The sequence below is a fragment of the Thalia democratica genome, chromosome 8, assembly GCF_965202585.1.
Source record: "Thalia democratica chromosome 8, ktThaDemo2.hap1.1, whole genome shotgun sequence".
NCBI lineage: Eukaryota > Metazoa > Chordata > Thaliacea > Salpida > Salpidae > Thalia > Thalia democratica.
Window position 1 is genome coordinate 34,428,670 of NC_139172.1, and position 26,781 is coordinate 34,455,450.

General features: G+C 26.6%; 1 protein-coding gene across 1 annotated transcript; it reads left to right on the top strand.

Annotated features, from left to right (window-relative positions):
• The first annotated feature begins 4,272 nt into the window (after nucleotides 1–4,272).
• LOC145842650 (IQ calmodulin-binding motif-containing protein 1-like) lies at nucleotides 4,273–17,352 on the top strand. The gene is made up of 11 exons (XM_082950123.1): nucleotides 4,273–4,402; nucleotides 6,913–7,028; nucleotides 8,112–8,273; nucleotides 8,969–9,174; nucleotides 9,589–9,756; nucleotides 9,889–10,039; nucleotides 10,354–10,543; nucleotides 14,760–14,908; nucleotides 15,663–15,812; nucleotides 16,279–16,435; nucleotides 17,107–17,352. Exons 1-11 carry the CDS (start codon nucleotides 4,294–4,296, stop codon nucleotides 17,280–17,282), a joined length of 1,734 nt encoding a protein of 577 aa, XP_082806249.1. The 5' UTR covers nucleotides 4,273–4,293; the 3' UTR covers nucleotides 17,283–17,352.
• Nucleotides 17,353–26,781: the final 9,429 nt, after the last annotated feature.

Genomic DNA, 26,781 nt, shown 5'->3' on the forward strand with positions numbered 1-26,781 from the left:
AAACTTGCTCAGTAGACTGGCCAAACTAGGATTTGCAAAACTACATATGTTCTTTATGTTTAAAGTATTTTAAGTCAAGTTTCACTAAAGTTATATTTAAAAGCAAAATCTTTGTTTTAAATTTTTTTTTTTTGTAATTCAGAAACTATAAATCTTTCTAAACATATCAGGTTTAATACTAACCAATTACATATAAAAACACATTTTTAGCTGTACTACTTACAGGGTAATTGTAAAGGGAACTTTTTATTTTTTCGATATTCGTTTACTACCAAGTCTTTACAATCATACTTTATATAAACTCATTTTAAAAATACAACAAAGTACTGCATTTTTTAGAAAAGAAAGTATTATCATTTAAACTTTTGAAGAAAAATTGTTAACAAAAAAAAGTCTTTAAATTTTTATTAAGTGTTCAGTTCAACTAGATTACAGTTACCAAATATTTTACCAAAAGAGCTACTTTTAGATTCTTCAGATATAAGTTTTTTTATAGTAGAAATTATAAAAATTTAGTTACATTTATTCCGTTTGTTTTAAAACAATACTTAATCGACAAAACTCGACTAGACAGACCAGAGTTTCCTCAACTTATGCCTAAATTTAGCAGAAGTAAATAAAAACATATCTCTTTTATAAGATATCGCAACTTTACTACTTTATATATCATTTAATTTTTTTTCCCTCTTACTAGTTATTCCCCTTTAATACCAAAATTGCCTGCTTTAGGAAACCCTAAGCTAGACGATCAAAGTCTAAGAACCTATAGGCTACAGCACTTACAATTTCTAGATTTATGCCATACTTAAATTCTAGCAAGTAGCAACTGTGTCTTAGCCAGTACTAAGGTGTACAGTGCAATGCACAAAACTTACTAGGAACGAAAGAAAAATCAACTTTCAAATATTTTATTAGTAATTTCAACAAACATAGTTGAACATTAATGAGCATCAAAATATTTTTCTTTAAATGCTATCACTATTCACTGCAATACAAAACTTATGTAACATAAGTTATGTTTTTAGATATAACAGTCTTAAAATGCTTTCAAAAAAATATTTTTAAAAATAACTTAGATTTTAATCCGTGTAACCCAGTAATTACAGAAGGTTTCACTTTTTTTTCGTTTATTTAAACAATTTTTAGACTAGTTGACAGACTAAGCTCTAACTGCCACAGTTTTGTAACAATAACTTTTAATTTATGTTTAAAAAAAAGCTTTCAAAAACTATTTAAGATCAAACATTTCATTAAAGTAACCCATGCAATACAAAAAAAATATCACGCTAAATTATGTTTACAGATATAACTTATGAACTATTCGAAAAAAAAAATAAGTGAAATAAATGTACTATTTCTAAGTGCAAATGTGTCCCTTTTTTGCGTTTTAGGCTCATACGTCTAACCTAAAAAAGATACTCAAATTTAATTATTTTTAAGTAGAAAAGGTTTCCAATAATTGGTACTTTTTTTCTTACTTCTTTTTACTAAATTTTCTTTGAATACTTAAAAAGTATTTCAAAATTTTTAAGCGTCGGCTGCAGTTCTGAGGTCGCTTCTGATTGGCTTATATTTTACTTACTTTTATTATAAGTTTCAAGAAATAAAACTTTTGTTTTTAGTCTATTTTTAATGTATTTGGGTTAGGGATGAGGGTATAAATGTTTTTAATATTTTGCTGTATTATCAATTAAACTTATTTGCATAATTTCGCATAATGTTATGATGGATTAAAACATTTCCAAAAACTTATAACTGCAGTCAACCCGATGTTTAGCAGTAGATTTAACTATTAGCCATTTTTATAGCTTACTCAACCATGTAAAGTTCTGTTTGAGAATCTAAGATACAGAACAGCTATTTACAAAAATACAAAAACAACAAGTTTTGGATTATCTATATCTAAATTATATTAAGTATTTTAGTTGTCTTAAATAAAAGAAAAGAAAGACAGCAACCCTGTCTTCACAATCAAAATATGTATTTTAAAAGAACAAAATACTTTAATCAATAACAAAATAGCAACAAAATAAAGCCAAAAACCAGAACAAACAAAGCAAAAAATAAGTTAACTTGTACATAAGTTGTTTTTTAAATAAGCTTACTAAAATTAATTAATTATATTCGAAACGTCATAATGTGTTCTTTCTGGATTCTTTAAAATCTTTGCTATGTGCGTTCTATTGTTCTGATGAAATGTGTTAAACTTGAAAATTAGTAAACAATACTAAAATTAGTTGTTTTTTTGTATCATAAATAAGTTTTATTATATGTATTTGTCGATATAACTTCAAAAAAAATAAACTCTCTTTTTATTCGAACTAAGTTTGTCATTTACAAATATCTGAAATGTAATTTGTTTAAACTGTTGTTTAGATCAAGGTTTTGAAAATGTTAGCACTTAATCACAGCATTTTGCAAAGAAATTGATTAGCTAAAGACCTTTTTTTCTTTTTTTTTGGTAGAAAAACATCAGATTTACTCTTTCCTCTACAACAATAAACGTGTTTTGAAGAAACCTAATCACAAAAAAAAAACATATACAATTTTTTCTATGATTTAAATATTATATTTTTTTATTATATTAGTTTAAAATTTGTTTGATATGTAATAAAACTCTAATTTCTTTTTTTTAAACAAAATTTTAGTTGAAAGAAAAAATTAAGCCAAGTTTTTTTAAATGATCTGCTTTAGTCTAGATAAAGAATTTTGAACAATATAAATTATATATCTTTTTCCTATCCATCCTATAAGACTGTTATACATTACTAATCTTTAAATTATACCCTGCAAAATGTTTATTTTTTTTTATACATGCCAACCCTTGGGTTTCAATCTTTCATTGTAGAACTCAGAAGTTTTTAAAGCTGTGATTACGACCTCCACACTACCAGGCCATTCTTTATCAACATTACTATAAACCTATTTTCAAATTTCAATTGTTTCAAATTCTCACTGATAACTAGTGTGTATTTATTGAAGATCTTGATCATATTATATTTAGACCCTTATTTTACATGCACCTCACCTTAGGTTAAGTAATATACTCCTACTAGTATCTTTAGTTAAATTTCATCATTGATACTTTTTTCCTCAGAACTGGATCATTTTGTATTTGTCAAAGTTACTGCACAGCACATGTACAGTATAGTTATGAAAATGTGTGTACTTTATACACATTTTTCATAGTTTCAAGGTGATCCATTTATAAATATGACATGAACTCAAAAAAAAGCATAATTATACAAAAAGATAATATATATTATTTTTGATAATTTAAATAAAGAATAGTAACTATACATGCAGTTACTTTACCAAAAAAAAGGTTATTTGCTAAGAGAATTTTTTATTGAGATGTCATATATACTATATGGATCAACACAAAGTATTAAGAAGAGAATTTAAAAGGTTCTCAAAAGTGAATAAACAAGTTTTCATAACTATATGTGCAGTAACATTGCAAAAAATAAGGTTGTTATTTTTACTGCATTCTAACTGTTCTGTGATAAGAATTGGAGCTAGGTCAGTTAGCAGACTCCCTGGGTAATTTTGTTTTTATTGAAAGTTCATTTTAGCTACATTAAATAAAAAAGTCCTTTGCATAAAATAAATACATAAAACATAAGAGTATATAAATGAGTAATTCTGTGTTAAAATAAACATTGATAGATAAGAAGAACAACTTACTCAAAAGTATTAAAAAAAGCATATTTGTAAGTTTATTGTATAAAAAAGCGTAAACTTACTTTTCTGCATTAGTCAGTTTTTAGTTTAAAAACACTTCAAATGCCACACTAAACCCACGGGCTGCAGTTTGCCAACCCATCCTAGATACTAAGTATGTAGTGGACTAAGTAAGTGATGGTAATTTACAAGTTTAACTTTAACTAAGATTTATTTAAATTTAGGAAAAGAGTGTAAAATATTAACATTAGTATGATTTGAGATACACCTAATCTGGTTATATTAGTATGTTTATCTTAAAGTTTTAAACATAGTTATTCTTTGAAGTTTATCAACTTACTTATAAATATATAAATTGATGTTTTCAAACTAACATATTTGTAACAATTATTAAAACATTATTTACTTTAAGCTTTTCTTTTGTTCCAATTTTATAAAATATCAGTTTAAACTTATTTTTCAATTGTTTAAGTACTATAACTTTGTTTTTTATTTTGATAGTTTTATTTTTCATTTAACTTACTTGAGTAAATTTAGATAGTTGAGATAACACTAGTTTAATTTATACTGTGAATACAGAGTTGTATAACAACCAATGTACTTAACATAATGTCTAACAGTAGCACTAGTGAGGAAAATCCAGATGTTGTGAAAATTGCAACAGAAATCCTTGAGACTGAACCAAAAAACGTTCCATTGGTTTTGCAGCAGTTAAAAGGTTACCTTTAAAAACTGTTAAAAACTTGATTGTATCGGCTTTGCAAGTAGTTATATAAAGTTATGCAAGTAGTATGCTTTATTTTAGCTTTTTAATATTTTTTTAATTGGTTTTATACATTTGTATTGATGTACATTTTATAGAATTTGTTGAGTTATTTTTAGTATTAAGGCCATAGGGGGGTAGGCCATGTTTTTTACAAGTTGATCTTATTTTATAGAGATTTTACTAAGCTTCAAGTTGCTTTTTACCGTTTTTAAAAATTCGAATTAGTTTTTGAGATATGACTGGCCAAAGTCGGGCCGCATAACAGGTTCCTTATGGGGAAGGAAAAACTAAAACGGCAAAAAAAGACTAATGCATTCAAAATCTATCTCCTCCTTCATTTTTTAAGCAATCTTCTTCAAACTTTCACAGTCTATTTTTTATACAATAACAAAAAAAAACGTTATTTGTGACTTTAAAAAATTTCAAGTAAAAATACCTTTTTTTAGAAAAAAAAAATTTTTTTGATAAAAAATCAATTTTTTTTTTAATTTTTGCCATAAAATTTTTATTTTTTAAAATTATTAAAATTCACAAATAACGTTTTTTTCTCATAAGGTAAGGAACATTTCCTGAAAATTTGAAGAAGATTGCTTGAAAAATGAAGGAGAAGATAGATTTTAAAGCCCGTTTTTAAAAACTCGAGAAAAACGGCTTTAAAGTTACCCTTTATATACCCTTTATAAAGACAACCCTTTATATAACCGGTCATAAAAAAAAAGTTACTTAATATTTTTAAAATCTAAAAAAAGCATCTGAAAGATTATGAAATTTACTATAATATAAGTCTATATGTTATTTTTGGTCAAAAAATGGCTTCTACCCCCCTATGGCCTTAAATTTAATACAACTTAATGAAACTTGCAATAATGGATAAAATTTCATTATTGTGTTGTTAATTTTTTTAAGGAAAATTTAAAAAGGGAACTTTTTTATAAAACTTTCTTGCACTAAGTTGTTTTTTATGCTTAATTACTTCTTTTTGACCAAAATTTTATTAAGAAAAATAAAACTTTTAATATAAGAAAAAAAAATTTACTGCTAAGAAAAAAATATTCAAACTTTTTTTAAGAAATCTTTTAGATATTTTTAACTAGGTCTTTTTAATAAATGAATCTAATATACAATTTATACAAATACTTTTCTTTAATCTTTGTTTTTTGTTTAATAAAAGCATATTGGTTCAGAACTTTTGCATAAGTACCAATATAGATTAGATTTTACATATGGTAAATAAAATAAATCTGTTTTTTAATAACTTTAAATATTTTATTATTTTTAGAATAATTAAATGCTTTAAGAGCTTTAACTACATAAAAATTATTCCTTTTTTATGAGTGAAATATATTTAAACTTTTAAAATTTTACTGTTTTCTTTAAAATTTTAGTTATTTGGTATGCCAGAATTTGTTGCAGTAGTAACAAACTTTCCTATCATTTATTTTTTCATGTAAAGCTAATCCAAGCAAAAACACATAATGTTTTTTATTTAAAGTTGCAAGTTATCTTGGTATTGCTGTAATAGTTTCCTAAAATAATTTAACTTACCTTTACAAGAAATAAATTTTATGTAGCTTTAATAAAATTAGATAAATAAACGGTATGTAACTTGTTGACCAAAAGCTCTTTTTGTGCATTCAGTTCATTTGACCATATATTTGAGCTTCGATTTCTAATTTTTTTAATACACTTTCATATCTACTAAAAGTGTATAAAGTTTTACTTGTTTAAGATTAGTATGAAATAAAAACTTATGTTTCAACAGTAACAGTGATTTGCACTTTCTACTAAACTCATTTGTAAATATCAGTTTAATAACTTTTATTTTTTAAATAGATTCAAAGTTATAAATTTTACTAAATTATGAATGTATCCCGAGTTTTTTGTAGTCTATAGACAATATCACATACTTTTATAAATTTTTAATTAACTATTAGTCTTAATTAAAATCACCATTCAAAATGATTTTTTCAAAATGCTTTTTATAAGAAACAGTAAAGTTATTTTGATTAAAAGCAACAGCATTAGCTTTCTGAAACTTTGCTCAATTTTTTTTCTTGATCTATCATAAATTTAGAGATGTAGCTTTAAAAAGGGAATGAGTATACTTAAAAATAATAACACTTAAAAATTAAAATATAAAATATGCTTTATAAGTTAATAATTATTTTAGATAAGATAAACTTTTGTTATATTTACAAAACCATCAACTATTCAAAATTACAGTTTTTATGTCTCAATATTATTAAATTAACTAGTTTTTCAAAAATGTTTGAAGCTTTGCAAGTAGAAATAGTATAATTATTACAAAACTAAATCATCTCTAATACCATTAAAAGTAACGATTGGAAAATATTGTTAAAATTATTTTTCAGACTTTTTTCACCGTCAACATTCTATGTCGTGTGTAATTTTTGAAATTAACTTTTCTAACTTTTCAAAAATAATAACTAGTTGTTCTGCAGATATTTTGGACTCGTTAGAAAACGACAGAACTCAAACCAAAATAGCCCAGCAGACCATTTGGAAATATGATCTTTTGAATTGGTGCGTCAGTTGCCTGTCTCCCGACTACAACTTGGTATGTATTCAACATATTATTGTAACTAAAATTTTTCTTATCATTGTTTATGAAGTTTTTTTAAACGCCAATAATTTAAATTTTTAAGTGAAAATATAGTAACCTTAAATAAGACTTGATAAAAAATGTACGGTTTTTAATTAAGATTTTTATTAAGAAAAAGAATTTTCTACCATAAGCCATAAATTTTTTTAGTTAACCAAGCTAAAATCGTATAAATATTTACTAAAAGTAGAATAAATAGCTTGGTAAAACATACAACATAGTTACTATCTAAGTTAGTTTGAAAATTTTTATGTAAATTAATAGATGACTATTAAGTAATCTATTTTAATTGTTAACATTTCAAACTATTTTTTAAGTGGTGTTTAAAATTTATAAAACTCACAGACATTATTATTAAAAAAACCTTAATTACATTCAGAACTATTTTTAGATATACTGGAAATCTAGGTATAGTTTGTTTTTAGTTTAAAATTTTGCTTTTATAAGTAGTGTTGTTTACGAGTCTTACAGTAATAAAAATTATCTAGAATTTTAAAAATAGTTTTGTTGCTTGGATTTAAGTGTTGGAATGCTAATATATGTTCTAGTTACTTCATGTAGACTAAATAATAAAACTGTTTTGGTTTGTGAATAGGCCTTAGTGTACTAATAAAAGTTTTAGCTGTTATAATCTTAACTAATGGGTATTTCAATCACACATAGATGGTTCAAATGGTGTAATGGAAGTTAGATGATTGATTCAGCAAAAAAAACTGTTTTTTTTTAACCTGTTTAAAAATAAGACAAAAATCTTTGTATAGTTTTAAGTTTTTGGTTATTTATTTTACAATAGGTTTAAATAAAGAGCTTGATTTAGAAAATCAGGAAAATTTTAGCAAAAAGTCAGGAAAGGTCAGGAAATTTTTCTCAGCTTGATCTGTGGCAACCCTGGTAACAAAAGAATATAATTGTTTTAGCCTTAGTGTACTAATCAAAGTTTTAGCTGTTTTCATCTTAAGTAATGGATATCGGCTGTTGTTGTTTTTTGTACAAAAATTTCTGCTATGTTTTTTACATATTTTATGTTTTATTCTTCAGGTGAAGGAGCAGTTTGAGCTGCTGAGGAGCGTAGTGAACATTTTGTACGAGTGCTGCTACGCGGTGAACATTGAGGACAGCGAGGAATTTTCAACAACCTCACTTCCACTAGCCGTGACATCGTGCTTGAACATCATCAGGCAGTTGGCTGCCTACAGAAAAGTTTGTTACGTTTTGAATAATAATAAATAATGTTGCTATGCTCGTATAAAACTTTACATTATTTGTAGATATTGTATGATATAAAGTATTAGTTGTTTTATAAATAGTTTAAATAGTTCGTAAATAAAAATTTTAGATTGTTTTTCAGTGATTTTTAACTAACAAATACAGATAGCTAATTCTACATTTTATTATTCTAACTAATTTTTTCTTAAAAATATGATGGTACATGGTTGTGGCCAGAATAGACTGTAAAATTCTACACATCTTATTCTAATACCAACTCTTTATCTTTTGTACTGTAGCTCTAATTTTCTTAGCCACTGTTGTAACAGTGTTTTTATGATAGCTTACTGATTTAGTTTCCGTTGTAAAAAAAATCTATTTTGAAGTAACATAGCTTAAAAATGTCTTTTTTTTATTTATAATTCTAATACCAATCTTTATCTTTTGTACTGTAGCTCTTATCTTCTTAGCAAATGCTGTTACAGTGTTTCTCTGATAGATTACTGGTCTAATTTCATTCAAGTTTGAAATACCCTAGCTTGAAAATGTCTGTTTAATTAGTTATACAACTAACATACCATCTCATCGTTTTTATGTTTTTTATTAAAACCTGTGTGTACTTAAACTGAAGTGTACAATTGTTACTAGGAATTTCTACAGCAAGTAAATTTTCAACTTGTTTTTCTCAGGAAGGAAACCCGCCAATGGAGCTTCACCTGCTGAAGTCGGACCTGCTCAGGCACTTGTACAAAATCACAGCTCACTATCCCCACCTGGTGGCCAGTAGCATCATCCAATCAAAAGACCTGCTGAGAATCATCATGGAGCACGAGCGAGACGTCAGCTTGTCCATAAAACTTATCAAGATCGCCCACAGGGCTGTGGAAGTTGACAAGTGAGTTTCCCTTTCTATTATTGCAAATTATTATTTTTTTAATTTTGAGTTTGGCTTTAAGTAAAAAAACCTAAGTAAAGTTTTTGAAATGTATTTCTATAGGGTTTTACAAAATAATCCCAAGAAGAACTGTCATGATACATTCCAAAAAAATTGTTTAAACAACATCGCCACAATCTAAAATCGCTTTAGTTCACATCATTTTCCAGAATATCATATTTCTTATTATTTAGAATTTGAAAATATTTTTTTGTAAAATTATACCAACTTCTTACTCAAAGAACTCTTATAACAATTTTTAAACAAAGTATCAATGTTATAACAACCTCAGCATAATTAAAACTTGCTTCTCTGCCATAGCCAAGGATATATAACTTTTCTTTTCCTTTTATTATATTAACTTTTATTTTTCAGGACTTGTGTGACGTCACAATCGAGTCACGTGGAGGCGCTGTTGGACGAGCTTGTGTACAAGATGACGTCATCGGGCGACGAGCAGGTGGCAGTGACGTCACTGAGGCTGATTCTGCTGGTTGCCAGGCAACACGAGCGCTTCGAACACCTTATGAGGAGGAGATACAAGTTGGTTTTTGATAAGTATTTTTTCAATTTTTTAGAAAAACTTGTCTTTGAACCCTAATTTTTTTTTTGTAGTAAAGTTATTGTCAGTTACCATAAGTAAAACAAATTTATTTGAATATTAAAAAAACACAGAGGGTTGAAGGCGGTTTTGGGGAGGTGGGAAAACAGAGGGATGAATGAAGAGTTGGAAAAAATAACAGAAATTCTTCAGGAACCTCAAACTGTTGACAAAGTTCAAGCTGATAAGATGAAAGCTGCAAAAACTATATGGGCTTACTATCAGGTTTGTGTGTAAAATATGAATTGTTTTGTAATATGTTTACTTTTTGTCTTGTCATTTTCAAAATGTATATAACTCACAAAAATAAAATATGTTTAAGAGTGTTTTCAAGAGTACTAAACTTATGTTTATTCGAAAGATTTTTTTGTGAAAAAACTTAGATTTAAAAAAGTTAAAAACTAAGCTTTACAAAATTTGTTGAGTAAAACTTATTAAGTAAACATGAAAAAAAAGTCTTAAGTTAAACTAATCACTTGTATAATTCTAACTCATCTGTTACTAATTTTATCAGTTATCTAATTTCAAAAATTTTCCAGGGATACAAAACGAGGAAGCAAATGACGCGTCTCCGCAGTCTTGTTCCCAAAATTCAGCAATCCTTCAGAAGAAAGCTCAAAGAAAAACGAGAGAGCCAAGTAGAAGAAGATTCGAGAGAGAATGAAGAAATACGAGAGAAGAGAATCAGAAAGGAGAGGAGAATGCATTTGCTTGAAATAATTCCTGCAGGTTTGTTAGTTTAAATACTTTTTTTAAATGTTGCTTTTAATTTTATAGTTATTTTACTTTAATGGTATATTTACGATACCAGTTGGTAGTTAAATACCGTTTTTAAGAGATATACATTGCAAGTTTATAGTTTATTAGACGCCATTTTGAATTTTCATTAGTCATTGTCAATAAAAAAAAACTGTGCAAAATAACTAAAAACTAGTGTTAAACAATTAAATATATAAGAAAAATTAAGTACAAGGTTGCCACACACTCAGAAAAACTCAGGGCAGTTTTGCTTTTTTCTAGAAATTTCAGGGAAGTTTTAAGATCCTTTAAAAAACTCAAGGTAAGTTTTTTATAGATCTAAAATGAGGTTTAGTTAATCCAGTTTCAATGTTTTGTTCAAAAAAGTAATTTTATTTATTTTTAAGTGCTCATTTAGAAATGTTTTAGCCTTGCGGCTACTTCTTCAATATTCTTCGAATTAAAATTGTATTTTTTTTAAGTAATATAATTATATTTTTCATGACTAAAGTTAAAAAAATACTAGCAGTTTAGAGATATAAAAGTTGTGGTTAACTATGCATTGAAAAGTTCTAATAAACTTTTCTTTTTAATTTATTTAGTTTGATAAAACTATGTTCTACTATAAGTCCTTATTTTCAAAAAAAATTTTTTGTTAATTGTTTACAACTACTTGTTTTAGTAAAAAAAATCAAAAATGAGTGTAGATTAGTGTTGCCTTACTTTTACATTAGAGGTTAAATTTTTATTTATAATTAATTACAAAAGTAGCTGTAATGGTAATTAATTTTTTGATGTCAATTTTTTAATATATTAATTTTCACAAAAAAAAGTAGAGTTAGGATGTGCTGCTTCTACTTTAATTTAAGATTTGCTAAAACAAGGTAAAGTTTCTAACATTTTTTTTAAGTCACTTCCAATTGAATGTAAACGTTTTATATTTGCTATAATTAAAATAGTTAAAACAAGAATGGCTGTTGGTTTGAACTTTTTTAAATAGGCTACTGTTTCAAATCCGGCATGTCTAGTCGGAATGGGTAAAGATCGTTGTGTACGAAACTTTACAAGGTTGGTCCAACAACTCGTCAGCATGAAGATACTAAAGGCAAAAGAAGGTGATGACAGCATTAATCAATACGTTGATTTGTTAAGTTCTTACAACACTCGAATACTTTTTGAAAGTTTAGTTGATGAAAATCACAGTTTAGACATCCCAAGCAAGTATAAAGATTTAACAAGAGTCCTTGAGGCTGTGTTTGTGCTTCACAATTGCCAGGCAAGTGTTGAACTGGGCTTTATCTTAAATAAAGAATTAATATCATGGGAGAGATTACAATAAGGTCCAGAAAAATAATCAAAGATCATCTATATGCAAACAGTCTAAAACCAAGCGCAGTGGAACTAAGTTTTGCCTCGTTAAAAATTGTAATATCTTCTACGGCACAATTTTTGGCATATCTTGAGCAACAATGCTTTGTTCAAGATGTTCCAAATAAAGGTGATGCTTTGAGCAAGTTAGGAGAACAAAAAAGTAAACTAACAAAGCAACTTAAATGTTTGAATGAAGACTATGACAAATATACTGCAGATGCCAACAAACAATCTGATTTCGAAGCAATGAAAAATTATTAGAAAGGGGAAGAGCTGCTAAGGGTAATGCTGATAAACTTTAAAATGAAATTAAAACTACTAATTCAAAAAAATAATTGCTTACCTAAATAAAGAGTAAATATTAAGATATTTTTATTAGACAATATATTTTTATTAGGTTAGGTAATGTAAAATTATTTTTAGATCAAAAATAAGTTTTTAGTTATTTAAAATAGATTTTGTATGAACATCTTAAACCCATTAAAAAAATAAACTTTTTACTTTTAGATTATATTATATCAGTTCTTAGGTATTAAGTTGTACTTTGATATGAGGTATTTCTTTAGTAAGTTCTTTAGACTTTTTTTTGCATGCGTTTTTACAGTAATGTTAAGCTTTTAAATTTTGTTTACTGCATTCAGACCAGTTGCTAGCAAAGACATACATTGAAGTTATAATATATGCATTTAAGTGAGTACTTCATGTGGAAGTTATTATTATAGAATAATTAAAGTTTGTTAATTAAAATATCAAAAAATTTAAAATATTTTCTATTATGTAAAGAGTTAACTAACAAGTTTATACAAAATTGTGAACAAATTTTATTTTTTAATCTCAACTGATTTAACCTTTTCTCATTAAATTTTTTAAAACAGTTTTTTTCATAAGTTTAGTAAGTATCTAATGCAGAAGCATACACATAAAACCTTCCTTTTATTATTAAAGAAGAAAAATGACTATGAGGTTCAAGTAATTTGCACCAGAAGCAAAAAAAAAATTTAAGGATTTGAAAAAAACTCAGGAAACTCAGGGAAGTTTAAGGTTACTCAGGGAAGTTTCTGGTTATTCAGGGAATATTTTTTGACTCAAAGAGTGACAACCCTGTAAGTAATAAAATAAACTATATACAAAAAGTTATATATTAAAATTATAAACTATAGTAAAATTACAGGTTACAAAAGTATTTATACAATGTAAAAAAAAAATATATATAACTAATCAAAAATTCTTAGTGTGTGGGTACTACCCGGTTTAGTTAATTGTTTGTTTAAAATGGATTATAACGTTTAATTAAAATAGCTTCGCTGATCAGGGTCTCGAGTTTGTTTCTACATTCTTTTAAAATACCAAAGTTGTTAATAGTTATTCTCTCATTTTACAAATATTACAATTACTAATGTGGTCAAATACAGCTGTTTTACCTTTTAAATGTTCTTTTACTCTTTCTATTAGTGGTCTCGAAGTAAATCCGATATATTGGATGCTCTTATCCTTAAAGCTCTTATATTCGCAGACCACGTAAGATTTCAATTCGTGAGATGTCCTGTCTTTGTTGCTGAAGTAATTGCCTACTTTGCTTGTAATTAAAATAACTTTGAAGTCTTCAATATAATTGTTTAGTAGTTTTTCTAGTTCTTTTTTATATTCACTACTTGGTTTTCCAATGTAAGGTACTTTTAGGATGTTTTTGAAGTTTGAACTGTCCAGTTTTTCATTAGTGCGTTCTTTATTGTTGTTAGTAGATCTTTCAATTACATCATCAACAAATTTCTTTTGATAACCATTTTTATGAACTTTTTTTTAAGTTTGTGATTTTTGTTTGTAAATTGTATCAGAAGAAACTATAATTTTTGCTCTATTCAAAAACTATAATATTAAAGCCACTTTCCATTTAATTTATGTTACTGCACTAAAATTTAGAATAACATCTATATCAATTTATTTTTTGTGTACCTTTGATATTACTTTATCTGTCGTTAATTTGATTTTAATGTCCAAAAGTGGGAGTTCGTTTCCACCTAATTCATAGGTGAACTTAATTGATTTATGTAGTTTGTTTCTTTTTTTTGTGGAAATTTTTAAATGAAACATCTTTTCGGAAGATACAGAATATGTCATTCACATATCGGAGGTATAGCACTGGATTTTTTTCATCTTCGGTGTTTAACAGATTTTTTTTCCAATATTTCCATAAAGTCATTTACTATAGTAGGAGCTAACGGGTTTCCCATACTTACGCCACCTATTTGTGTAAATAATTTCTAATTATACTGAAACAAACCTCCTGTAACAGATTTTAAAAGTTTTAAAGTATTTAAGAGTTAGTAATAAATGAAAACAAAGAATAACTATAGATCTTCCAAAGACTCAGGCCATTCAAACTAGTTTGAATTTTCGAAAAACTAAGGGTAGTTGAATATTTTTCCTAAATCTTAGGCTAGTTTTAAAACTAAAAAATCCTCAAAATTTGTGTAATTTTATTTCTTTTGTTAATATTTGTGTATCGACTTGGTTAACTTGTTATTCAACTTCGGGTCATATTGTAATATATTTTTTTTTTCTTGAACTCAGGATAGCTTTTGGTCTCTCACACTGTATTTTTGTCTCAAAATGTGGCAACCCTGACTATAGCTATGCTTGAAAATTTATAATTTTTATCTTTACATATCAAACCTGGTGTTATTTTCATAGTTTATTACCCTAACGCAAGTTTTTTACAATAAACTTCTCGAAATATCCTTGTTTTATTAAAATACTTTATTGATAATAAATTATTGATATACAAACATCAATCCTTATTAAATATAAAAAATATTTAGTTTAAAACTTGGTGCAGACAAAATGGATGAACATTTGAACGAGGAGCGAGAGTCGGCAGCAGTCAGAATACAGTCTTGTTGGAGAGGTCGCGTGACAAGAAGCTTGTATGACGTCACAAAGATGGATGTGAGGAGGAGAAAAGCCGCCACTGTCATTCAGAAAGCAGTTGGTCCTTGTGAATAAGTTTATAAGATTTTTTAGCAGTAGTTTATTAAGTAGAACAATCTTGTTGTTTTAATTTACAAAGGTTCTAAAAGACATAAGGTTGATTACTATGTTTTTAATAGTTTAAAATACATTTTTGTTTGTTTTAATGTTTAGTTTTATTTATTTATATTTACAAATCTCACTTGCAATACTAGTAAGTATATTCTTTTTCATTTGTTTCTTCATAATAAGTAGCTACTTTTTGCTATTTTAGAAGGCTTAAATTACCTTTATAAACACATCTACAACTAAGACATTATTTTGTTATAAATTTGATTTAACTTTCATATTTTCTACTCATTTCCTAGTTGTACGAATTTAGTTTGATACAATTCCACCTTATTAAAACTCACTTTGTAAAATTTTTTTTTGAAAAATAAATAAAGTAGCACCTCAGTTTTCAAAATTCAACAAATAAAGTTATGTTAAAAAATGTTACTTGAATTTTACTTAAGTATACCTTGTAGTATAAAAAAACAATAACAAGCCATATTTATTAGGCTATACTAAAAAAAGTTGTCTACAATAAATAGCTTTCCTTTATAAATACCCAATACTAATAAACAATCTACATGTATTTGAAAAAAATGTAAGTCTACAGTTTAAGTTTAATGTAATCCTGTGAATGTATATACTTTCAAAAAATATTTTGAAAGGTTGTCTTATAACAAACTTTTAACTTCTAAATTTTTTACATATTATTTTTTTTAAGGTTCGCTTATTTTTGAGTAGAATTGAAAAGAGAAAACAAAATATGCTCGATGAAAATAAATATGCTTGTCCAATTATGTCCAGTGAAGTAAGCAAAGAAAGAAGAAAAGAAATTGAAGTAGAAATTATGCAGTGGCAAGCTATACATAAGGTAAAAATTATAAATTATAATGCATAGTCTTTAAGTTTACTTTCTAAATGTAAATAAACTATAACAAATACTTAGTGAAATTATCATATTTAAAATAAATATTTGAATTAGTTTTAAAGCTTTAACTTTATGTGATTTTTTTTGTTTAGTCAGCTAATAGAAATTGGTTGTTTAACAATTATATTCTGTAAAGTTTAACATTTTAAGAAAATTTGATTTATTTAATATTAATTTAAAAGTTTTGTCACTAGAAATTTAATGACTGTTTATTTTAGGATGATTTTTAGCGTTTTATTTTCTTGAAACTTATTTTTTATTAAACTGTTAAGATTATTTTGACTAATTTTAAGCCGAGTTTTAACTTTTCGTTGAAATATTGACTCTTAAAGCTCTACATAAATTGATCTTGTACAAACTTTGATGAATAATGTGTAAATAAATTCAAAATCCTGATGTATTTTCAAAGCGTTTCGGGGTGCCATCAGACGAAGTGGTGGAAAATCACGTGAGAGCTCAGCAGATTGTGACGTCATACTGGAACAAGAGGGCGACGGAGGAAGAGAGAAAGTCGAAAGTAAAAACCCTGCTGGCCAGGATTCGCACCCAATTAGATATTGTGCAAAGTTAGTTTGTGAAAATAAATAAAATAAGTTTTATAGAATACTTTGTTTTAGTTTGTTTTGGAAATAATGTTATTAAGTTATTTTGATACTATTTACTATAGATATATTTTTTGACTAAAACGTTTTTAAGAAATTATTTTTGGCTAGTGAGCTTTCCAATTAGTTAATTTGGTTTTAAATTGTTTAATAAAAAATTTAAGAACAACTAAAAGTGTTTAAATTTAAAGAACCTTTTATTTTGTACAAAAATGTTGTTTTGGAACTTTTATTCAATCAGATGAAGTAGTTTAGAATTTACATTTTATAATGTCCTCATCAGATATACTACTTTTATTGGTAATCTATGGTTTAAGTTTTTATTAACAATAAGAAGCTAAACATTTTCATTTGTTTTTAAAATTTTTGTCAATATTTCTCACAAAAACCTTCAGCAACAAACATTGTAAATTGTTAAACAGTTTGAGCTTTAAACTTTTATTAAACCTTGTTTGATCATGTAAACAATATAAAGTGTTTTTACGTTTTTTTCAAAAATTTAAAATTAACAAAGTTAAAAAAAAATTTATTAGATATGCTTAATTATTTTAAATTTATTCTGTATTAAATTTATTTAGTTTATTCTGTTTTCTGATTTTTTTTTATTATAATGACGTTCTATTTTCAAATAAAAGGCATTCCGTCAATATGCGAATGTAACGAGCCAATCAGAGAGCTTCATTCGAACCAGTCGAGCGTGCAGTTCGTTGCGAGAACCAATCACAATCGAGATGTGAGGAGAATGATGTCTCGTGATTGGTGGAAAAATTTGAACGAAGACAAGAGTGGCGATCTTGACATTGAACTTTGATTTTGTTTGTTTGTTTACACTGATAGTTTCAATAGAATATTTATTGATGTAAAAACAGAATAATTTTTTAATCAGTTTGATGATATATTTTTAAATCAAATTATTTAAGAATTTTTTCTTAATAAATTCTTTTTTTATTCATTAGATAAGTTGAAAAGTTTTGTTTGATTAAATAAAAACTGTGATTTTTTTTTTGATTAAAGATTTATCTTAAAAAATTGATAAAATATTTTGAATTGTTCTCTGTAAAAATAGATTTCTGTATATTTAATATTTACACTGTGGATTTTAAACAATTATTTTTGATGTAAGGTTTTTTTTTAATTTGATTAAGTATTTCAGAATTAGTTAGTTTTTATAATTGAGACGTGATAAAACTAAACTTATTAGTTTTAACTTGTCAATCAATTTTTGAAAAAAAAAAAAAGGTTTTCAGTGTCTAAAATCTAATTTTTTGGTCCCTGTATTTTAATTTGACTTATTATCTGATAACTAGAAAAAGACTGAAGTTTTAAAACTTTTTATTTTCTGAAACTAAAAAATATAATCTATTATTGCTTCTTTGCAGAAAAAGTTTTTAGCTTGGTACACTCAAGCTAAAAATATAATCAATTTTTATAGAAGTGATTTGTATTGCTTGTTTAAACATAAAAGTTTTACTTCGGCACATTCAAGCAAGGTTCTACTGTGAAATTAAATGATCATTTCTTTGTTTACTTTCATTTATTTTTCAAACGTTTTATGAAAAGTTACTTTTATTATATGGATGGATGTATGTATATGGAATAAAAATGTTTTAACTTTTTTTTGTCATATATGAGGTTTTCTTATACTGAAAGTGTTATTGAGTAAAGTAGTTCATTATTTATTGTATTGAAACAGTAAAAAAAATTGTTTTTATTATTTTTAAAAAGCGTAGTATTGAACAAAAAACTACTTGTAGAAAAGTGTCACTCATTGATTCTAATTTTTCTAGCGAAATGTTATAAAAGTCTCCGATACAAATAGATTTAAGATTTAAACTAGTTTCAATTACTTGTTAAGAAATAATAAAGAAATTGCGCTTTTTTTAAATCAGTATAAACAACTCTTTATTTATTTTGGAAAAATGTCATTTTTGACTCGTCCATTGTTTACGAATGTCATTGACATATTAAATTGACAAAGGTAAATACAGTATACTACCGCTTAAGTACGCACTTTTTTTGGTACGCATCACGCCTTAAGTACGCACATATCCAGAAAGACAAAGTAAAGGATATTATACTAAACTTCAAGAAACTCCAGTTTTTTGCCTAAATTTTCAATCATCAAGTTTTTCCAGATTATTTTATGTTTCCAGGTAGAATGGCTAACCTGCTGAGTTAGCCTGATACTTTCACAACTTTTAAACTAGGGTGAGTAATCCTGAGTAGGCCAAGTGGCCTGAGATTGTGACAGTGGCCTGTTATTAAATGTTAACAAACTAATTACTTATGTTGTGGTTGCAGAAAAGTAAAAAGAATAATAATATTTGAGCTGTAATGCTATAAAATAAATAAATATAGATGACAAAGTTAAAAAAAACCTGCATATACAAAATAGTTAAGTCATAATTTAATTTAAATGTACATACATTGATGTTTTAAAAATGTTTGGTAGACACAAAGTAGTTTAGTACTTTTCCTCTAACAAAACAAAATGTAGCTTAATATTTATTTTTAAATCATTGACTGACATTGACTTTCTATATTAAATGTATGTATTAATTATGTAGAAGCTTTTTATAGAAAAAAAATCATTTTAAAATCTATTAAAAAAATTTGCAAATTAGAATTATGTTTTAAATGTTATTTGAAATAAATGACTTGTTTATTTGGCTTAATTATTTGGTGGCTAGTTGTAAGAAAGAAAACAAACAACTAAATTTCATATTATACTATATCGTCAAAAAGTACGCACTTTTTGGTCGGGTTCAATTTGCGTACTTAAGCGGTAGTGTACTGTATGTAAAACATCAGAATAAAATAAATACTTTGATTAGGTTTACATGACAAAAGAATATTCCAACTGAGTTTAAATAAAACAAATATTAGGACAAAATGGTGCTTTTATTACTATACATAAATTAAAAAACAAATATAACATGTTTCTAGACTCTTACGTTTTATTTTGCACAAACTTTATACAAAGATTTATACAAATTTTGTAACATTGGCCTAGGCGGGCTGGTCCCTTCGCCCGCGGGCCGGCCATTTTTACTCTTTAGACCGGATCCGGCCCGCGGGCCGTACGTTGCTCGCCCATGTTCTACGTCAATCAAAGAATAGTTTTTGGAAAAATATAAATCTCGATCTAAAATATTGATACAATGAACTCTTTTGTTAAACATGAGCTTGTCTCGCGGATACGAAAGTCCAGGCTTCTGCACTGCAGACTTTCACCGATGTTTTTTTTTTTGTAAAAATAGGTGAAAAATTTATCAAAAAAACAAATAGTTTTAAATATTTGGGAATAACCATGGATAGGTATTTAAATTTTTCAGAACAAATTGAAACCTTAAAAACAAAATTACAAAAAATATTGGGTGTTTTATATAAAATAGGACATTTCTTAAATGTAGAAGCACTACATTTATTGTTTGTGAGCAATATTAGAAATAGTTTGTTGTGCTGGGGAAGAGCAAATAAAAAATATCAATGTTCTTATAAACAGAGCACTTAGTTGCATACATTTTAAGAACATGAAGATAGTGTTAGAAATTAAAAATAAATTAAATGATGAAAGTCTATATTACACAAGTTAAGTCTTTTTACGTTTAAAATTAGCAATAGTTTGTAACCAGCTAGCTTTTAGTGTTAGAAAGTTCATTATTATCATACTTAGCATTCAGAAACAATTTTTTTCCTAGATTCAACAACAAGACTGTTCACAAATTGCTAGCTTCCAAGGCAGTAAATTATGGAATGAGCTGCCATTATGTTTAAAAAGTTAAGTCATTTTGGTCATTACAGGATGAACAAATGTATACTAAGTAGTGATTATGATTTCTAAATATTATTGTTGTATGATGAGTTTTGAAATTAAGACAGGTTGATATTAAGATACATCAAAAACGATTATTTTTATTCTTTTTTTTCTTTAGGCTACTATTATAATTTTAAAACTTCCCAGTATAAAAAAATTCAAAGAGCAACTTAAAATTTTAAACTATAAACCTTATTTAAAAAATAAATAAATAAAAAATTAATAAATATTCTTTTAGTTTTTGCTTAAAAAGTATAAGAAAAAGTAACTAGAAAATTATAATTTAACCAGAGCAAAGCGACTCAAAAAGTTTATAACTATTAGGAAATACCTACTATAACTTTGTATTTAATTGCTTACAAACACTCTATTTATCATGGTTCCTAATCAAATTTACTAAAATTTATTGTGATATTTTAAGAAGAAACATCCAGAGCTCTAAATCTATTTTAGAAATTTAGCATAGAATCACAGCATAATATGTTTATAAATTTCTTAAATTTAATTATGTCAAGCATTAAAACCGACCAAGATTGAAACACACCTAACAGAATGGTTGATAGAGAAAAAGTCGTTATAGGAACAAAATGTGGATCAAAAGACACAAACAATAAAAAAGAAAATAATAAAGCTCCTCAAAAAATATCAAGCAAAAGGAAGATAATAAATCAGCTCCAAAACGTCTCTAGAATAATAAAGCTCTTCTAATAGAATTCAAGAGTAAGAAAGATAATAAATCTTCTCCGAAAATTCTTAAACTGAAGAAAAATAACAATGTTCCTTCGAAAAATCTTGAAAAGAAGGAAAATACTAATCGAGAAATCTTAATAAAAAGGTAAATAACAATGTTCCTCCGAAAAATCTTAAGAAGGATGAAGTTAAATTTTTGAATGATGCCAAATGCAGAAGGCACTTACAGAAAAGAAGTTCAAGAAAAAAGTTAAAAATAAGAGTATCAAACAGTAGGTTGGAATAACGACTTAGTAACTTGCGGATCAGACAGTTAGAGATGGAAAGAGTTGTTTTCAGTAAAAAATATAACCTAAAAAGGATAAATAGTGATACAAACTGCTTGAAAAGCGTAAAAGTGAAAGAGTCTACTTGTGCAAAACGAAGTTTAGCAAGTGATGGAATCCTGGAAAAAGGTTTTGATGCTGATACAAATGTTAAAGCTATTTCTGATGAGGTAAACCCTTAATCTGATGAAAAAATAAGTATTATAAAGCTTAAACACTATGAAAAACCTAAATATTTTGATGAGACATCTAAATGTGAAGACACTTTAAATGAACTAGTAGGTTCATCATTTAGAGTTGCACAAAAAGTAATTGTAGAAAAAGTTAACAAAATTAATGTAAAAGTCGAAGAAGCTACAAACAAACTGGTGTGCGCTTTCAACACAACAACATGCTTGATTTTGAGTGCAGTTTATTGATATTCACAATAATATCTAAAATTTTCTGGCTTAAGAAATAATTGGGTCGTATAAAAAAACTTTTGAATTTAGCAATATTTTGGGCTGTTGTTCACCACTGGGCTATCAACCTTTTCAAGTTTATTTCCTACACAGCAGGAGTTTAAACAATAATTTACTTGGTCGTAGCTATACAAGACTTTTGTGCCAGATTAAAGCTATATTTATTTTGTTTAAAGAGGATATTTGTATTTAAAAATTGAGGCTTAAGAAATAATAATTAGTGTAATTGACTAGTACAACACTTGTTTTTATTTAAATTGTGAATTTTAAAATAAACTGTATTTACTTAAAAATATTTTAACTATATTGCATTTTAAATAAACTGATGTACTAATTTGTTTAACTTATTTTATAAAATATTGCTATATACGTGTAGCTACTATTTCCCATGTTTTAGCTGCACCATTTCCTTTTATCTATTTTTTTTCAAAATTATTATTATGGAGTAGCGTCTATTTAAATAGTTTACATGTAACATACTGTCTTATGATATTCACTTTAAAATAAGAGTTAACCTAGATGTTTATTATTTATTTGATGAAGTAATTGCAATTTACTAAAACCAAACCGATAAATTGCTACTTAAATATAGTTAAAAAAATAACTTTTTTTTCATCAGTGTAATATTACTGTAGTATTGTAGATGAGGGCAAGCTTGTACTTGTAGTGTGTGCTGTCGACATACTACGTGAAAAGTGTTTAAACTATTATAGCTACCATTATTAAACATATTTTTCAAAGTTTATAAACTGTTTTAATGTAAAAACATAAAACTAAAAAAAAAGTTTTAGCTGTACGCTTGTGGTGACTTGGAAAATTTTTCAAGAACACTCAATTATGAATTTAAATGTTTGATTACTCTTAATTCTATAACGCATTTATGCTTTTTAGTCTATTTAAAGTTATCGACTTTTTTTTAATATGTGTGATGACCACTTAATAATATTGTTTATTATACGATAAAAAAGCGCTCAAAAAGTTTGGTCTAAAGACCTGTTGTTCAAAGAAAACTTTCGGTTATCGAGTCGTACACCACCGTAATAAGTACTTTTATGTCGCTTGATCTAGTTCTAGTGACAATTTGGCACCTACCAACACGGATTGGTAAATTTCAACCTAAAATTTTGCGTATTAATTCTGATGGTGTGTGATCCTGCCTGAAAAAAGTTCAGTGAGGTCTTTTAAGGGACTTCTGAGTTTTTAACACGTAGTATATTGTCCTGGACAAAACGTTTAAAGGTATCCGTGGTGTGCGAATCGATAACCGAAAAGTTTTTTGTGCACCAGGTCTTAGGACCAAATATTTTGAGCGTCGGTTTTGTCGTTCAATAAACTATATAATGTTCTCAAAAATTTTACTAAAAAATTTAAGTTTTAAAAACGAATAGTGTATTAAAATGTTAAAAAATTCAAAATAACTGGTATCATTTTCAATAGGAACTATATTATGTCATATAAAATAGCTAAAAAGAGTAAACATAATAGAAATTGATAATCAAACTTGTATACAGATGTTCTTAATAAGGTGCCTATGTAAAAGTAAACGCAAAACAAAGCAAGTATTTCAAGTACTTATTTTGCAAACATTAGCTTTAACTTAAAATACGTTTTTTGTAAGAAAATTAAAAATATCCTGCATTTAATTTTACATACTTCTTAAATACTTAAAGCATAAGTAAAACGAGGCAAGCTTTGAATAGAAGAAACCCAGTTCTATGTACAGCTCTTAGTTTGTTATTCTAGTCACTAAAAAAGTAAGTTACCGCTTGCGACCCTACTATGTATCTATTGTTTCTGTATACAACCAAAAGCAAACGCTATTGAAATGCCCACAACTCAATGACAGCTTTAAGTGAGACTGTATTTTATGTCAGTTTATCGGTTAAGAAGAAGCAACGTTTTGGTTTTTGTTGACACAGAAGAAAAACTTAAGGAGTGTGAGCAACATTTTGAGGAAAGCAACTTATTCTGATTCAGTATGGGTCTCAAATCCGTTCAAGAGGTTTTCAAATAATCTTGCTCTAAATTAGTTAGTAATAGATGATCGTGATTTTTTACTGACTTCGTGTATTTTCAGAAAAACAACATGAAACTTCTGAAAGACTTTATCTGATATGTATTTAAGTTCGTTTTCTATTTGGTTTATAGAGTTAGTCTTCAAGAATAATTTTTTAACAACTACTTTTGTAATGTTGCGCTCTGGAGTTTGAGTACTAACGCGATCGACTTTTCGAGGTTTAAAATTTTTCATAGATGCTTGTGAAAAGCATAAAAAGTTTTTTTAAGACACTGAAAGGCAACTAACAGGGTTAAAAAGGTTATGTCTAGAGTTGAAATATATATTTTGTGTATTTTAACCTGTATATAGATGTTTCATTAACATTAGATATTCATACTACACCTTTTTGTTTTGGTGTTTTAATTGCTTTTGCGATTAAAAGAATTTGTATGAAACATTATTAAAGTTTGACACGATCTACAAAATGTTTAAACAGGTTTTGGGAAGGAGTCTGAAAAAAATGTACCAAACTTCAGATTAACTAAACAGAACCCTAAATACAAAACAAACTATTTAGATGCTAAAGATACATATTTTTTGTTTCAATTGTACAACAAAATTTAAAAAAATTCAACAGTAGCTTCTATAGCCAAAATGATCTAAGTTTACTTGAATATCATAAAAAATACGTTTCTAATCAATACAGTAAAATATTATAAATATATATTTAAGTAAAATAGGTAGAAATAAAAAAAAACCTATCTTAAACATGTCACTTCTAACAAATTATTTTTAGTGCTTTTACTAGCTTCAAAATCATAAATATATTTAAAGTTTATTTACTTTTCAAAATAATTAATACTTTTAGTTATTGTTAACGTATATTAAGCTTATATTAATTTCAGTTTTATTTAATATTATTAAAGCGTTTCTTTTTTTTGCAAAAATCGTTGTAAGAATTACTGAATATAATGATTTTTCTAATTTTACATTGTGTTTGTAAGTTTTTTGAAATAAACCTTTAAACAAGTAGCTTAACAAATAAAAGCCCATAGCTAAAGTAAATGTATTTAAATCAATTGAAAGTTTAAGTAATTAAAAATTTTTTGCTGTTTACAGTTTCGCTAAAACTTGTCTTTTTTCAAATAAAGAAATACACGAAATTTAGCTTGTTTCGTTTGTTAAAAAAACATCATACAACATGTTTTATTTTCACTACAACTTTATTAATTTATTAGGTTACTTACAAATAAATTTAAACTTTATGTTGTGGTGTTTGTGATTAATTGATACGACGTAGCTTACATATAAATGTTTTTTTTTTTACATAATGTTGTAATTATTATACAGTTTAATTAATTGTTATGTTTAAAGCAAAAAATACTTTAAATTCTGAAGTTTAAATTGATAGTATTTAAAATTAAAGTATATGAAAACATTCATTAGCAGACAACAGGGTTACCATTTTTTTACTTAATTCAAGATTTTCTAAATTACTTCAAGTCTTTTGAAAGCACAATTTTAATACCAAATTATAATTATGGTGAAAAAAACAGCCTTAGATTGTAAAAAATATCGTTAAGGTACTGCAATACTACTGTAAGTGTGTTTGATAATAAAATTCTAAATGATACAAAAAACATTGCATGTAATAGATTTTTTCTGTCTAATCAAAAGTTCAATACCTTTCAAATTTTAAGTGTTTTTTTAAGTTTCAGGATTTTACAGTTTTTATCTGCCTAAATTATCAAATTCTAGGTTTTTTGGTAACTGTGAGAAAATATTTTGAACATTATTAAAAAATCAATTTTTTATAAAGACTACTTGAATTGAAAAAATTTTTTTTTAACGTAAACAAAAAGGTAATTCGTCAAACGTTATATGTAAAAAAGTGCTTTAATTCTTGTAAGTACACTAGTTGACAAAATGATAAAAAATATACTACCACAAAAATTAGATTATTATGAAATTAATAAACAAAAATACTTAAATTTTTAAACCAAGTGTAATAATAAAAACAGGGTTTTAATAAAAAAAAAAAATTAATGTTAACATTTACAAAGTTGTTGATGTTAAATTCTGATGTTGAAGATTGATAATTTTTAGAATAAAGTATACTTTTTTAGGGTGGGTGTCAGAATGACACAGCGACAAAATGACACGGTGCGTCACTTTGGCACGGTGCGTCACTTTGACACGGAGGGTCACTTTGACACGGCGCGTCACTTTGGCACAGCGACAAAATGACACGGTGGGTCACTCTGACACGGTGCGTCACTTTGGAACGGAGGGTCACTTTGGCACGGCGACAAAATGACACGGTGCGTCATTTTGGCACAGAGGGTCACTTTGACACAGCGACAAAACGACACGGTGCGTCACTTTGGCACAGCGACAAAATGACACGGTGCGTCACTTTGGCACGGTGCTTCACTTTGGCACAGCGACAAAATGACACGATACGTCACTTTGACACAGCGACAAAATGACACGGTGCGTCACTATAGCATGGATTAACAAACTTATAAGCAAAACTAAACTTTTTCAGTAATATAACTTTTAATTGTAAAACTTTGATAGTAATTAGTTAAACAAAAGATTTATTATATTTTTTCCTAACTATAGTAGCTTGATACATTTCAAATATATGATACAATGCTTTAAAATTTAAGTTTAAGTATAAAAACAAAAATATTCTTAAGTTTTATTTTTTGCGTTTCACAACTTTTCATATTTATGTAATGAATAAAATTTAGTATTTTTTGTTAAACGTTTAATTAATTATTATCAGGAATTGTTATAAAAAATAACTAAGATTTAATTTTATACAGTGTTATTTAGTTGTAAGAATAAGTCATGCGTGTTTTAACTCTAGTTTTTGAAAATACAGAGTTTAGCTGCTTTTGTAGTATTTAGCCAGTTATATTAAATATGTTTAATATTTTAACCTAGTAGTTTGTTTAAACATAAAAGTTTTATTATTACTGTTTTTTAAACGACGAAAGGTTATCGCTCGA

Coding starts and splice junctions, on each gene's coding strand:
- LOC145842650 (XM_082950123.1), top strand. CDS start 4,294: ATGTCTAACAGTAGCACTAGTGAGGAAAATCCAGATGTTGTGAAAATT. Junction 7,029..8,111: donor TGTCTCCCGACTACAACTTG/GTATGTATTCAA, acceptor TTTATTCTTCAG/GTGAAGGAGCAGTTTGAGCT. Junction 9,757..9,888: donor CTTATGAGGAGGAGATACAA/GTTGGTTTTTGA, acceptor AAAAAAACACAG/AGGGTTGAAGGCGGTTTTGG.